The sequence below is a fragment of the Vigna unguiculata genome, chromosome 10 (genome assembly GCF_037176805.1).
Source record: "Vigna unguiculata cultivar grain cowpea cultivar isolate G323 ecotype 2 chromosome 10, ASM3717680v1, whole genome shotgun sequence".
NCBI lineage: Eukaryota > Viridiplantae > Streptophyta > Magnoliopsida > Fabales > Fabaceae > Vigna > Vigna unguiculata.
The window spans coordinates 14020827-14033682 of NC_140801.1; the positions used below are offsets into that span (position 1 = coordinate 14020827).

The 12856-nt window shown below is 37.2% G+C and overlaps 1 protein-coding gene across 1 annotated transcript; it reads right to left on the minus strand.

Annotated features, from left to right (window-relative positions):
• Positions 1 to 1086: 1086 nt before the first annotated feature.
• LOC114165738 (7-deoxyloganetic acid glucosyltransferase-like) lies at positions 1087 to 12211 on the minus strand. The gene is made up of 2 exons (XM_028050312.2): positions 11611 to 12211; positions 1087 to 2143 (listed from the first exon to the last, which is right to left on the minus strand). The coding sequence occupies exons 1-2, from the start codon at positions 12110 to 12112 to the stop codon at positions 1221 to 1223; spliced, it is 1425 nt and encodes a 474-aa protein (XP_027906113.2). The 5' UTR covers positions 12113 to 12211; the 3' UTR covers positions 1087 to 1220.
• Positions 12212 to 12856: the final 645 nt, after the last annotated feature.

Genomic DNA, 12856 nt, shown 5'->3' on the forward strand with positions numbered 1-12856 from the left:
ACCCCTTGGTTGTATCGAAGGACTTTCCCATCCTTTGTGTGTTTCATCCCTTGGAAAGAGTGATTCTTTCCTTTCACCTTTCATATTCACCTCTTATTCTTCCTTCACTTGAATTTAGAAACTCACTTCTGTCCAAGTTTATCTTGTGGTCATATCATTAGTTCTACTCGTCCAAATAAGTGATTCTTGAGCCTAAATTAAAGTTCAGAACGTGAACGTTCACCTCATTTTGAAATCATCTCAATTGGAGTTCTAAAATATTGAAATCACCTCATTCTTGAGATATCGATGTTTCTAAAATATTGTCCAACCTGGAATTTCAACCACTTTCCAAACCACCTTCTCACTAATATTCCAAATTTTCTACAAGGTTCAAATCCTAAAGATCCTAAATCAGACTTTTTTCAAATGGGTTTACATCATATAGTCTTAATCAGATATTATTATGTCTAATCATGTCTATATATTTTATCACTTTATCATGTAATAAGCTAAATAAACAAAGTATAGTCTTGATTAATTCTTGTTAAAGTTTTTATCTTTAAGGTACAGTCTCAATTATTGAAAAAAGCATATTCAATCACATAAAAGTCTTTAAATTTAATCAAAGTACAATCTCAATTAAAATTGAAAACTATTTGACTCATATGATAATGTTATGTAGATTAACATTATGCTAACTTGCTACAATGTAAAAATATTTACTTTTACTTTAGTAGAAAATAAAAAAGACACAAATAAACATAAATCACAACAATAATCTAAAGAACAAACAATTATATTCATCTAATCCCAAAATCCATTAAGAAATTACAGCAGAATGAACCCACTAGGCTTAGCACTCATAGGAAACATAAGAATGAAAGAAGAAAGAGGGTAGAACATGGAAAAGAGAGGGAGGAAGGCGGAGAAGGAGGGTTGCACGAAATTGAGTGCTTCAAAATGGTTTCTAATTAAATATATTTTTTAAGCATAAAATCCAATTCAAAATTCAAAATTAAAAGCCAAATGAAGGCATAAATTTACACTCATCACATAGTTGAGAACTGAAAATGGATTCATTTATCTTCCCAACATCTAACAAAATGAGAAGAAAAGAAACATGTTATATTTATAATGATAAAATAACATATTAAGTTATAAACTAAAATTTATTACATGGATTTCGAAACTAGCTAGACTGCAAAGAGATATATGTTTCATCAATGTTCTAGGACAAACTATTTCTCATGCTTCATTGACACGATGTCCTTGATCATACTCTCTATATTATGAGAAGAAGAACCAACTGCTTTAACACTATTTCGAGCTTGTTTTGCAATCTCATCCACGGAGTTTCTGAGCCCTTCTATCCGATTCTCCAACACATCCTTCACCATCTTCTCAATAGTGAACCTATCACAGGTCCCATCTACATCAACTCCAATCCCCCATTGCTCACTCACACACCTACTGTTTATTGTCTGATCAACCAGCAAAGGAAAACAAAGCATAGGCACACCTTCAGCAATGCATTCCAGTGTAGAATTCCAACCACAATGTGTCAAGAAACCACCCACAGCTGGGTGCCCCAAAACCTCCTCTTGAGGTGCCCATGGCACCAACAACCCCCTCTCTTTAGTACCCAACTCAAGCTCTTTAGCCACATTCTTATGGAAAAAATCACCTTCTCTATTCATCAAGTCCTTCCTAACAACCCACAAGAAAGGCTTCAAACTATTCACTAAACCATGCCAAAACTCCAACAACTGCTCAACTGAAAGCTTCACCACAGTGCCAAAACTGACATAAATCACTGACTTTGCCCTTTGATGGTCGAGCCAAGTTATGCAACTTTTGTCTTCTTTTGCAATATTAAGGGATATTGAAGGGTTTTTGGTGACTTGGTTCTTGACGTGAGTGTGAAGAGGGCCTAATGAGTAGACTCTCGGAAACACAGTAGTGAGCTTTGTAATAATGGGAGCTTCTAAATGATCGAATGTATTGAGTATCAGAGCAGAAGCTCGCGTCATGGTTAAGGTTTCTTTCATGTAGAAATCGAGACCAGAGTTTCCAGGTTTCAGTTTGAAAAGAGATGGAAGATCACGATCTCTCAATAAATTCTCTAACCCTTGAATGCTTGATAGCACCTTTTGTACATCTTCTGCATTTTAATTCCAAGTCAATCAGGAAATTGTGTAAGACGAAAAAGATTGTTTCACATAAAAAATAACCATCTGACAACTTATTGTAGAAGTAAAATGATGGTATAAAACAATTTTTTTTATTTATAAAGAAAAAGAGATATTGAATAATAGTGAAAAGAAAAAAAGAAGAATGAATGACAGTGAAAAGATAATATAAAATGAAGTTAAAAAACTTTTCGAAATAAAAATATCATTCAAAAAGTAAAGATGTTGAAATATATATATATATATATATATATAATTACATTTTTATTTTAAAATAAAAACTAATTTAGATAATAATACATAGACACTATCACTAGTGCAGGGAAGGGAAATGACAGCGGTTATTTTTAGTTTTTGGCTTCGGGTCCGCAACCGCTGCATATACGACTGAGGTAAAAGACTAGTATTTTATGCCTCGGTTACAACCCGAGGCATATTTAATCTTTACTGCCTCGGTTCTCGCACAACCGAGGCCTAATGAGCATCAGAAATTTAAAAAAAAAACACGCAGCGGCACCAGAAGAACCTCCTGGAGGTGCGTGCAGTGGCGGTGCAGGTAGACTAAACAGAATCGCAGTGGACATTGGTGATGGTTGCTCGAAGAACACGCAGCGGCTCCGGTGGTAGTGCACAGCTCCTCCACGGTGCAGCGACGGTGGTGGTTGGTCGAAGAAGAAGAAGTCGCGGCGGTGCGGTGCAAGCGACGAAACGATGGCCTGGAGCGTCGGAGGTGTGCGGAATGGTGGGAGTTGTGCGTCAGAGGTGTGCGGGACGGTGGGAGCTGTGCGGGACGGTGGCGTAGAGCTACGCTGGTCGTCAGAAAAGGGCGGTGCGGTGCGGTGCAGGCGACGAAATGCTGGCCTGGAGCGTCAGAGGTGTGCGAGATGGTGGGAGCTGTGCGTCGGAGGTGTGCGGGACGGTGGCGCTGGTCGTCGGAGAAGATGAAGGTTGGCCGGAGATGGTGAAGCTCGCAGAGAAATCGGAGAAGATGTCGCTGCACAATGAAGAAATTGGGGTTTTTTAACCCTACGAAGGGATACTGCCTCGGTTATTCGAAACTGAAGCATATTGTACCCTTACTGCCTCGGGTGGGCGCTTGACCGAGGCCTATTGTCTCGCTATTGCCTCGGTTATTAGAGAACCGAGGCATATTGCTTCAGTAAAAGAAAGAAAAAAATTCAAATTATGAGTCAAGCGTGAGTCAAAATTTTTTTTTAGCCATATGCCTCGGTTAGTATGATAACCGAGGCATAAAAGATGAATTTAATTACGAAACTGCCACCGCGTGCTTATATACAGCGGGTCCGCAGGAACCGAGGCATATACTGCGATGTAAATGCTCCAAAATGCACTAGTGTATTTTTTACTCTACGATTATCTAATATTAAGAAAAAAATTATTTTTATTTTAAATACAAAATAAATTGAGGTGAATGAAATAAAAATGAAAAATATTAGATTTTATATTAAGTGTTCAAAGAGTGTGTGTTTATAATTTTCAAAATAATTTAAACAATTTAGAATAGAATCACTTAAAGTGATTTTTTTTTTTTATCATTGAAAGGGATAAAAACTTTAGAGATATGTACACGAAATGTTTTCCCAAAAGTAAAAATAGCCTAATTACAAATAAATGAAGAATGTTTCTACATAAAACATTAAATTCGAACCTGAATTAAGGAAATGTTTTTATTATTTAGTGGCTCTAGAAGAGATTTTACACGTGTGGTAATAAAAAAATGGGTTAGATATGATTTTTGGTCTTTAAATTTCATAGAAATTTAGAATTGGTTTTACTTCAAAATTTTGGGCCAATTTAATCCCAAATTTTAAAAAATAAGTGGATTTAGTCCTTCGTCACCGTCGCGACGGACATCGCTCTTCCTATGCATATGGGTTTCTTGTCCTTCCTTAAAAATGTGTCAAACGCAACGCTGCAGCGGTTTTTTCCTTGTTGACACCACTGTAGCAAGATTAGGGAAGTCGTCAACATCAGCATCGCCTTCCTTCCTTTCCTCTTCCAAAAACTCATAGGACTTCCTTTCTCAGACCTGAGAATCACAACTTCGCCTTGCCACTGCCCTTCCTTTCCTATTCTCATTAAACCCTATATTTTTGTTCCATGTTTTAACTAGTTTCAATTTTATAATTATTTGATTTTTAATTTACACTGAGAGCTTGAAAGTGAAGGGGGAAATGATAAACAAAAGTTGGAAACGTTGAATGCTTAAATAATTTTAAATTAATCTAGAATTGGTGGTATTTTTGTTTTTTGCTTTGTTGTGATTTTTGGTAATAAAGATGAAAGTTCAGTTATGCATGGAAGATGATTGGTGAGGTTTGTGAGTGATTGTGGTTCTGGTTAATGGTGGAGGGTTCGGTTCCACAGAGATGGAAAATTGGTGATGGTGTCCCCCATATGGGAAGAGGAAGCTGAATAATATTGTGATTGAAGATGGAGTATCACTGTAAGGCCCATTTATTTTCTGCCTTTTTTTAAGGGCTGCCCCAATCTTATGGGCCTAAGGGTTGGCCCAAAGGGAAAAGATCAGACCTAATCTGCCCTAATCCTAAACTTTGTGCTCATTTTCGAAAAATAGAACCCACACACCCTTAGAGCGGTTGCCATTTTTCTCTGCTAGGGTTTTGGATCTCGTTCGTTCCCAAGTGCATACAGCTCTCTTTTGTCCATGTAAGTTGATCTCAGCCATGCTCTTCTTCCTTTAATGTACTCTTCGTAGTCCAGGTAGGGTTCATACTGATAAACCCGTTTAACTTTGTCCGCTTCACTTTTACAGTGTTGTAATCTCTTTCTAGAGCAGTGGTGTTCTGTTGTTCGGTGTCGAGATCTTATTCTAGCTCATTCCAGGTGAGGGAAGCTAGAACCCTCTTATTTGTTGGTGTGATTGTAGTTGTTTTGCGTTTGTTTCGTGATTGGTTGAGTTGTATCCTGTTGTGGATGCATGAGCTGGTTGGCATTTTTGTTTGGGTATGAAATATGACTATGGCAGGGAGAAACAATGGCGAGGTTCGACACACTCGCCCAAGCGAGCCTTTCTTGCCTAGGCAAGACTTGTAGGAACAGATCAGAGTTGCACTTGAGCTCTCACTCAAGCGGAAGCTCTTGTTTTGAGCGAGGCACTATCTCGCTCAGGCGAGAGACGCTCGCCTAAGCGAGGACGCATGACAGCTTTGGGCCTGTTGCTCTTGTTTTAGCCCAGGCGAGGAACTTCACCTTTGGGCGATGGATTGTCTCGCTCAGGCGAGGAGGGCTTGCCTAAGCAAGCCATGCGAAAGCCTCCCTATGCCCCTGTCGCGATCTCGCCTAAGCGAGGGTCCATCGCCTAAGCGAGGGCACTCCTCTTGCTTGAGTGAGGGCTCCTGGCTTGAGTGAGATCTACTGTGAGTTGTGTTGTTTTCCTTCGCTTGGCTAAATGCATGTTTGATTTATGATGTACCCTATATAACACATGAGACCTACGAAATGAAATGCATGATATAAGTTGTGGTTACAAATTGGATTTATATAATTGCATGATCTCGATATGTGAAACAAATGAGATGGTTGGTGTTAAAGTGGCATGGTATTGGCATGAGATGAAATTCTACAACTATGGTTTGAGAGTAATGGATAGGTATGGAACCACTGGGAAATAAATAAAAGAGGTGAATTATAAAGAGTTGGTATGTGATGTATATGTATATGTGTGATAAATCTTTCTTGATTGGTCTGGTATGCTTAGTCCGTGTTAGTGCATAATTCCTTGGAAATCTCTAGGTGGGATTTCAGGGTCGTGCTTTAGTGGTCGAGACGTAATTCCATGATCCCTGTTAGTGGGTGTCCATGGTGGTGCCCCATCTATATAACTTGGTAAGGATTCAAGGTAAGGATTACATCCTGACACTCTAAGGAGTCAGTTAGTCTCACTTAGAGTGGACTGACTCTTGTGTGAAGGAAATTGATTCATTGTAACACATAGCTCGGAGGTGAGCAGCTCGGGGGTGAGCAGAGGTATCCACCACAAGTGTAAGAATCCGCTGAATCCGACCAGGTTATATGTATCTGGATGAGTCGAGTCGAGTCTTAGTGTATTGATTTGGAAGGTCATAACATGCTTTGATGATGTATGTATATTGGACTGTGAAAGTATATCTGATTGCATTGATGAAATCATTTTGGCTCTAGCTTACCCTTTTCTTGTTTGAATGCCTTGTATGTTATTCTTCTACTTTTGTGATGATCATCAATTTATTGATGGGAGCATATGCGAGAGGTACTCGTTGTCAATAGGGGAGAGATGATTCTGCTTCATAGTCTTCTTGGGCTGGACTTCATATTCTTATTGGGCTTTTCTTTAGGGCTATGGCCCATGTACCAGTCTAACTTTTAGATTTCTATATGTTCCTTTTGAACTTTAAAACTTGTTTACTAGGTGAATGTACCTTCATGCTTAACTTACTAAGCAAGGGAGACTGGTTGTTGGGTGAGCCTGAGGTTTTTGAAAACTCCCAGTTGGTCTTGTTGGACAAGGGTATGTGGTCGCTGAGCAAGAGAGGGAGATTTTTGGAAGGAAAATTAGCTCAGGTTCTAAGATGCGAGGTCGAGTATAGCCTGAAAGGTTAGTCAAAATCTATTGAGAGTCTATATCACAGTGCAAAATCTCCAAGTCCAATTCACCGCATAAGTCCCTATAATAATAAATAAAATGTGGCTTAATTACTTATTTGCTCACCAATTTGGTTAGAACGTTTCAAGTTGGACCTACTTTTAAAAAAGTTTCAATAACATCCTAACTTTTGAAAAAGTGTCTCAATTATGTCGTTCAAAAAAAATATTAATTGCATTAACGACATGCCGAGTCTCAATCAGTGGGTTTTTTAAGTTTTTAATTTTTAAAATTTTTGTTCTAAAATTTATTTTTTGCCACGTGTCAGGTCCCTAGGGTGACACGTGGACGTGGCAAGACACTACTATGTGTTAGTGTTTGATGAGAGACCTCTAGCTAAGGGACTAACCACTAAAGTCATGGGTATGAGGATACAAGATGATTGCGTCTCCTCTAAGCATGCAAGGCCAAGATAGAATTTACATGGCCAAGGAGGATGTGAAGACCTAGCTTAGTACTCTTTGTTTGTAAATATTAGATTAAGATTTAATTTTTGGCTTTATATTATGGGCCTTGTAGAATAAATTTTTCTTTGAGCCATGATTGGACCTTGCTAGGATTAGGGGCGTTGGAAGTGTTTTAGACAAAAAGAGAGTTGGGCCTACCTTTGGGCCTTGTGGATAGCGCTTTCCTTCAAGGATTCTAGATCGTTCGTGCACTAACTTGGCCATCAAGCTACAACTTTGAGTGCCTAGGAGCAACCTCCATGTGACTTGCTTAGTTCATAAGTCAGAACTTCCTCATGCTCTCCTTTTGGCTTTAAATACCACATTTTAGATCCTTTTTTCCTCCATTTTTTTCTAGCTAACCTAGCTCTTCTTTTCTCCTATAAATAGAAGCTTAGGGTCTCGTAAAATCATTCATGAATATAGTACAAAATTTTTGTTAAGATGACTCAAGACATTCTCCTTTTGTGAATCAACTTAGGATAGATCTCCCCATAGTGAATTCTTCTAACCTCCTTCCTTGAGTTTTGGCCTAACCTCACTTGAGAGTGGCCCCCAAATGCTATAGTCAAATCACTTCTTCACCATATCTTCTAGCTTCTGCGCCTTCATCTTACTCCATGGAAGTCTCATCAATTGTGCATGGATTTCTCTTGTTGTTTTCCTTGAAGATGGACTCATTAGTGTCGATGTCAAATGTCATTATCTTGATTTCAATTTAGTTCTTAATATGTATCTATGATTCAATTTAATCTCCTTTTTCTCAAATGGAGCAATATTGTGTCTCTCCAAATTGAGACCAAATTTATTAGTTGGATAAATGTTTTTACTGATATTTTTGTATAAAATAACTTTTTAACATACAACATTCTTATATATTATTAATCTATATTTTATTAATCCATTACTTTTTTAAAAGATTAAACTAATTAAGTATAAATATTTTTACAAAAATGTAAGTATTTAAAACTAATATATTATTAATCCATGTTTTTTATGAGAAAAAAATAATTAATACCATTTATTCAAATAATAAATTTGATCCTCTTTTAATTGGAACCAAATTTATTATCTGTATAAATTTTATACTAATAGTTATATTAAAATTTTGTAAAAAAAAAGTCATGATTAACAAAATATGGGTTAATAGTATACAATAATGTAATATGTTAAAAAATAATTTTAAATAAAAAATATCAGTATAACATCTTTACAAATAATAAATTTGGTTTCAATTTGAAGAAGGGCAATATAGTTTCATTTTGAGAAAAATGAGGACTAAATTGAATCACACACACATTGACAATGAAACTTCACACTAACATCTATATATTTATTTTCTTAAGGACTAAACTGAAATTAAGACAATGAAACTTGACACTAACATTGACATGTGGCAGTGTCTTACCTCGTGACATTGATAATGCCACATGTGACCTAGGGACATGATGTGACCCCACCAAGCCCAATTGCACCTTCAAGCCCAAGCCCATTAAAAGGCCCAATTACAAGATCAATGATGAAGAAGATTCAAAAGGGCCTCCCATTAGATGATCAAAAATTCAATGGGCTTCTCACATTCTTTACATGGGCCAAAGAGATCACAAAGACTTGAAGAAGTGCATGTAAATCTAGTAGTGTAGATTTAAATTGGGCCATTGTTTGGGTTTTGTTTTCCAATAATACATAAGACATGCAAGGAATATAGGATGGGGTTCAAATTGGGCTCGGCCCAATTCTCTTCATACATGGCCGAGATTATCAAGACAAGGAGACTCCTTTGCTTCATGGTTTGATTAAGGTTGATCATCACATCTAAAGGCTAAGAATCCTTCTTGTTCTTCAAGCCAAGATCCAAGGGGCGTGATCTTGACTCCTTCTCCAAGCTTGATCTAAGGGCCAAGATCAAGGCCCACTCCATCCAATGGCTCTCCTTTCTCATGTGTAAATGACTTCATATAAAAGCCAAAATTTCACTCATTTGTACACAGTCTTGAAATTTTAAGCAATAGATGCAACTTGAGTTGAGAGCACTCCTCCCTCTCTTGCCTTTGAGAGTCACTCCTTTCTAGAGATTTCCTCTCTCTACCTCTAGCCACCTTCCTTAGGCTAGCATAGATTAGAAAATCCTATAACCTTCTTCACTTTCCATAGCTTGCAAGTGCCTTCAAAACTTGCATCCATTACTTCATCCAACTTCCGCTGCCATGGAGTTCTTCACGCACCTTTGGAGCTCCACCAGGACAAACGTGAAAACAAAAATTTTAAAAAATAAAAAAACATTAAAAATTAAAAATATTATAGATTGAAACGTGGCATGCCATTAACATTGTTAGTAATTTTTGTTTTTGAAAAAGATCTAATTGTAGAACTTTTTCAAAGGTTAGGAATATATATTTGATAAAAGTTGAAACATTCCAACCAAAGTGGAAACCAAACGAGTAATTAAGCCTAGATATATCTATTTGATCTAAATGACATGTTTTGCTTTGTTAAGATATTATGAAATGTTTGTTTCTAAAAGTGAACTTTGATCTTTTAAAAATGGTAGCTTATGTGTTTTTGTGATTATAGTTTTTATCTCTTGTGATCATATGTTACACGAGAGAAGAAAATAACCCATGTAGGAGTGCTCAAAAGTGAGGAGCTAATATATTAACACTCAAATTACCCTCAAGTCTTTGTTCTCTTTATTCTCCTCAATGAGTTGGTCAAATCCTTCGTCCAGTGCAGTCGTTTTCCTCCACTGTTTGGTTAGTCTGGCGATCGGTATACCTGTCTATAAGGCTCCGATGCTTAAGTTAGTTAAGGTCGATCGGCGGATAGCAATGAATGTTGTAATAAATGTGAATTAATGATACTTACCAACCTACATTGGGCCTCTATTTATAGTTTCCGGTATGGCTTGTGATTAGGGTTTCTTAATCATGGCCCAATTGCTTTTTGAACTTGATTACTAACTTTATTATAATTTACTTCTAACTTACTGATCCAAGTTTTGGTATGGCCGCCCGACTGGGGGTCGTGCGTCTTATCGGTTACCCTTTCGAGTGTGGGTCTCCATTGAGATGGAGACAAAGTGCAACTGGAAATGAAGACGAAGGGGATCTTTAGTCCGTCTGAGTGACGGATAGCCGATTTAGCGTATCCAGAGCTGACACTTCGTCTGGAGCGCAGGGGGTCGCGGGCTCTTCTTAAAGCATTTCGGAGAGATGGTCACATCAATGTCCCTAGGTGAGGTCTACCTGTAGCGGGCGGCCTACGGCCCTTGACCTTAGTCCGCCTGACCGATGAACCATACGGTATATATATATATATATATATATATATATATATATATATATATATATATATATATATATATATATATATATATATATATATATATATATATATATATATATATATTTCTATAAATGGTGTGTAAATTAAATTTGGAGAAATTTACTCAAAGGAGGACTGTGAATAAATTTATCTCTATATGAAATATCTACCTTTTGTGAGATGATTAGTAAAATAATATCATTAGGTAATTACAATTCCAAAGTAAGGTATTATACTTTCAAGATGTAAAAACAAAGAGATAGTAGTGTCAAAAGGCAACTCAAGTTTAATTAAGTAATTTAATCTATTAAAGACAAATTTCAAATGTTTTTTAATATTTATTTTTATTTTGTTTAATCTAAATTTTGTTTAAAATGGTACAATATTAACCCTTCCTTTAAATTCCCGCATGTCAATATCTAAATATTTTTTTATTTAATTTTACTTTTCCTTTCTCTTTAACTTGTTTTTGTCATCCTTTACCTTTTTTTCTCTTTTTTTTTTTTCATTATCCCTCGGTCTCTCTCTTCAGTTTCCTATGTCTGTATTTTGACTTTCAAATCCATGTGCTGTCTGTGTTTCGCTTGATATTTCAACAACCTCGATCCCAATTTCGACCCCATCAGATATGAATATATTGGGAAGACAAACTTTCCCGAGTTCGTGTCATGGTCACAGAGCGGTAGGCTGCGATTATTTGGACGGGTACCTAGAAGATGCTTCTGTGCCACGAAGAACGAAGGGGAGTTTCCAAAAAATAGTGGGATTCATTTGAGATGTTTATAACTAGGGAAATTGGTTGGGGAGTTAGGTCCTCTTACCTTATTCAATTAAGCTCAAAATTAAATCTCATCTCAAGTTCTTATATATTTAATTAAACTAAAAAAATTAAAAACAATCCTATTCACTTCAAATAGATAAAAAAAAAAAACTGAATTCTTTTCTATTATAATTTTATACTATAAACCAATAAAAAAATGAGTCCAATAAATTTTAAACTAACCCGGATCCTGCATATTCATCACTCCTTCTTGAATAACTTTGCTTACGTGGATTGTCACCCACGTCGCAGTGGCACTGTAGGTTCGGAAAATGATGACCGGGACACCCAACTCTTCAGCAGAGTCCATGGCAATCGTTGACATCATCCCATCCACAACGATGCAAGAAGGCGCGCCCCACTGCGGGGGATTCCCGACAAGGCTTCTCAACATCTCTCGGAACTCCTCGGCAACCTTGGACCTGCTGGTCGGAGACAGTATCACGCTGAAGTCGTTCGGAGGAACGTCGTGAGGCACGCCATCGGTGACGAATGTGAAGCGAAAATCTGTGTCGAAGGACGGTAAGCCAGAGGACTGGAGGAGGCGATTGTGGGTGTGTTGGGTGTTGACGAAGGTGATTTTGTGGCCTTTGTGGCAAAGAAGTTTTGCTAAATTGAACATCGGTTTGATGTGACCTTCAGCTGGAAAGGGTAAGGCCACTACGTGGAGAAGGCGTTGTTCCATGGTTGGAGGTTGGTGAGGAGAAGGACAGTGGCTTTAAGTAGTATCGATAGAGGCGTTTGATCCTATACCACACATGTCAATAAATAAAGTTTGTTTTGGCCAACATTGAAAAGATACGTTCGGCAAAAGCTTGTCTTGTATAATCCGCGCGCAGCGCGTTGGAGGATTTTTTTATTAGACTTTACGTTCGTTGGAGGGGAGTTAGGAATGACACGTGGGCTTGATCTATAGGCTAATAAAAAAAATGCAAGGCGGACCAGAATATTGAGCCTGTTGATCTGCATAAACCTGACCTGCAAGAGTTTGCAGTCTGTGTAGACTGGTTCGCAGACCACGTAGGTCGGTCTGTTGGTCCATATAAAAAAACTTGTACTTGTGTATATTGGTTATTTTTCTTTTAAACTTTTGTATGAACGTTTTAAATATTTGTATGATTAAAAAAGACAAATATTATGTATTTTTGAATATGCTAAAATTTGAAGAATGTAGATGTATGTCAAAGTACAAATATGAATACGATGAAAATGTTAAATTATCAATTTATTATCCAACTTTCTAAAGTCTTTGCTTAATTTTATAAACTTTTCAAAGTTTCCCAATTTGTTGAACATGCAAAGTTTTATGATGAGATATTTTTCTAAAAAAAAGACAAACTGATCCGCGAGCTCGTGGGCCCGCACATATGCAAGGCAGAACAAACTTTTTAGCCTACGTTAAAAATGTTGGGCGAGCTAGTTCGACCCA

What these genes read in the sequence shown, in the direction of transcription:
- LOC114165738 (XM_028050312.2), bottom strand. Translation starts at nt 12,112, where the DNA reads ATGGAACAACGCCTTCTCCACGTAGTGGCCTTACCCTTTCCAGCTGAA. An exon ending in GATGAATATGCAGGATCCGG is followed by an intron (nt 2,144 to 11,610) that starts GTTAGTTTAAAA and finishes ATTAAAATGCAG; the next exon opens with AAGATGTACAAAAGGTGCTA.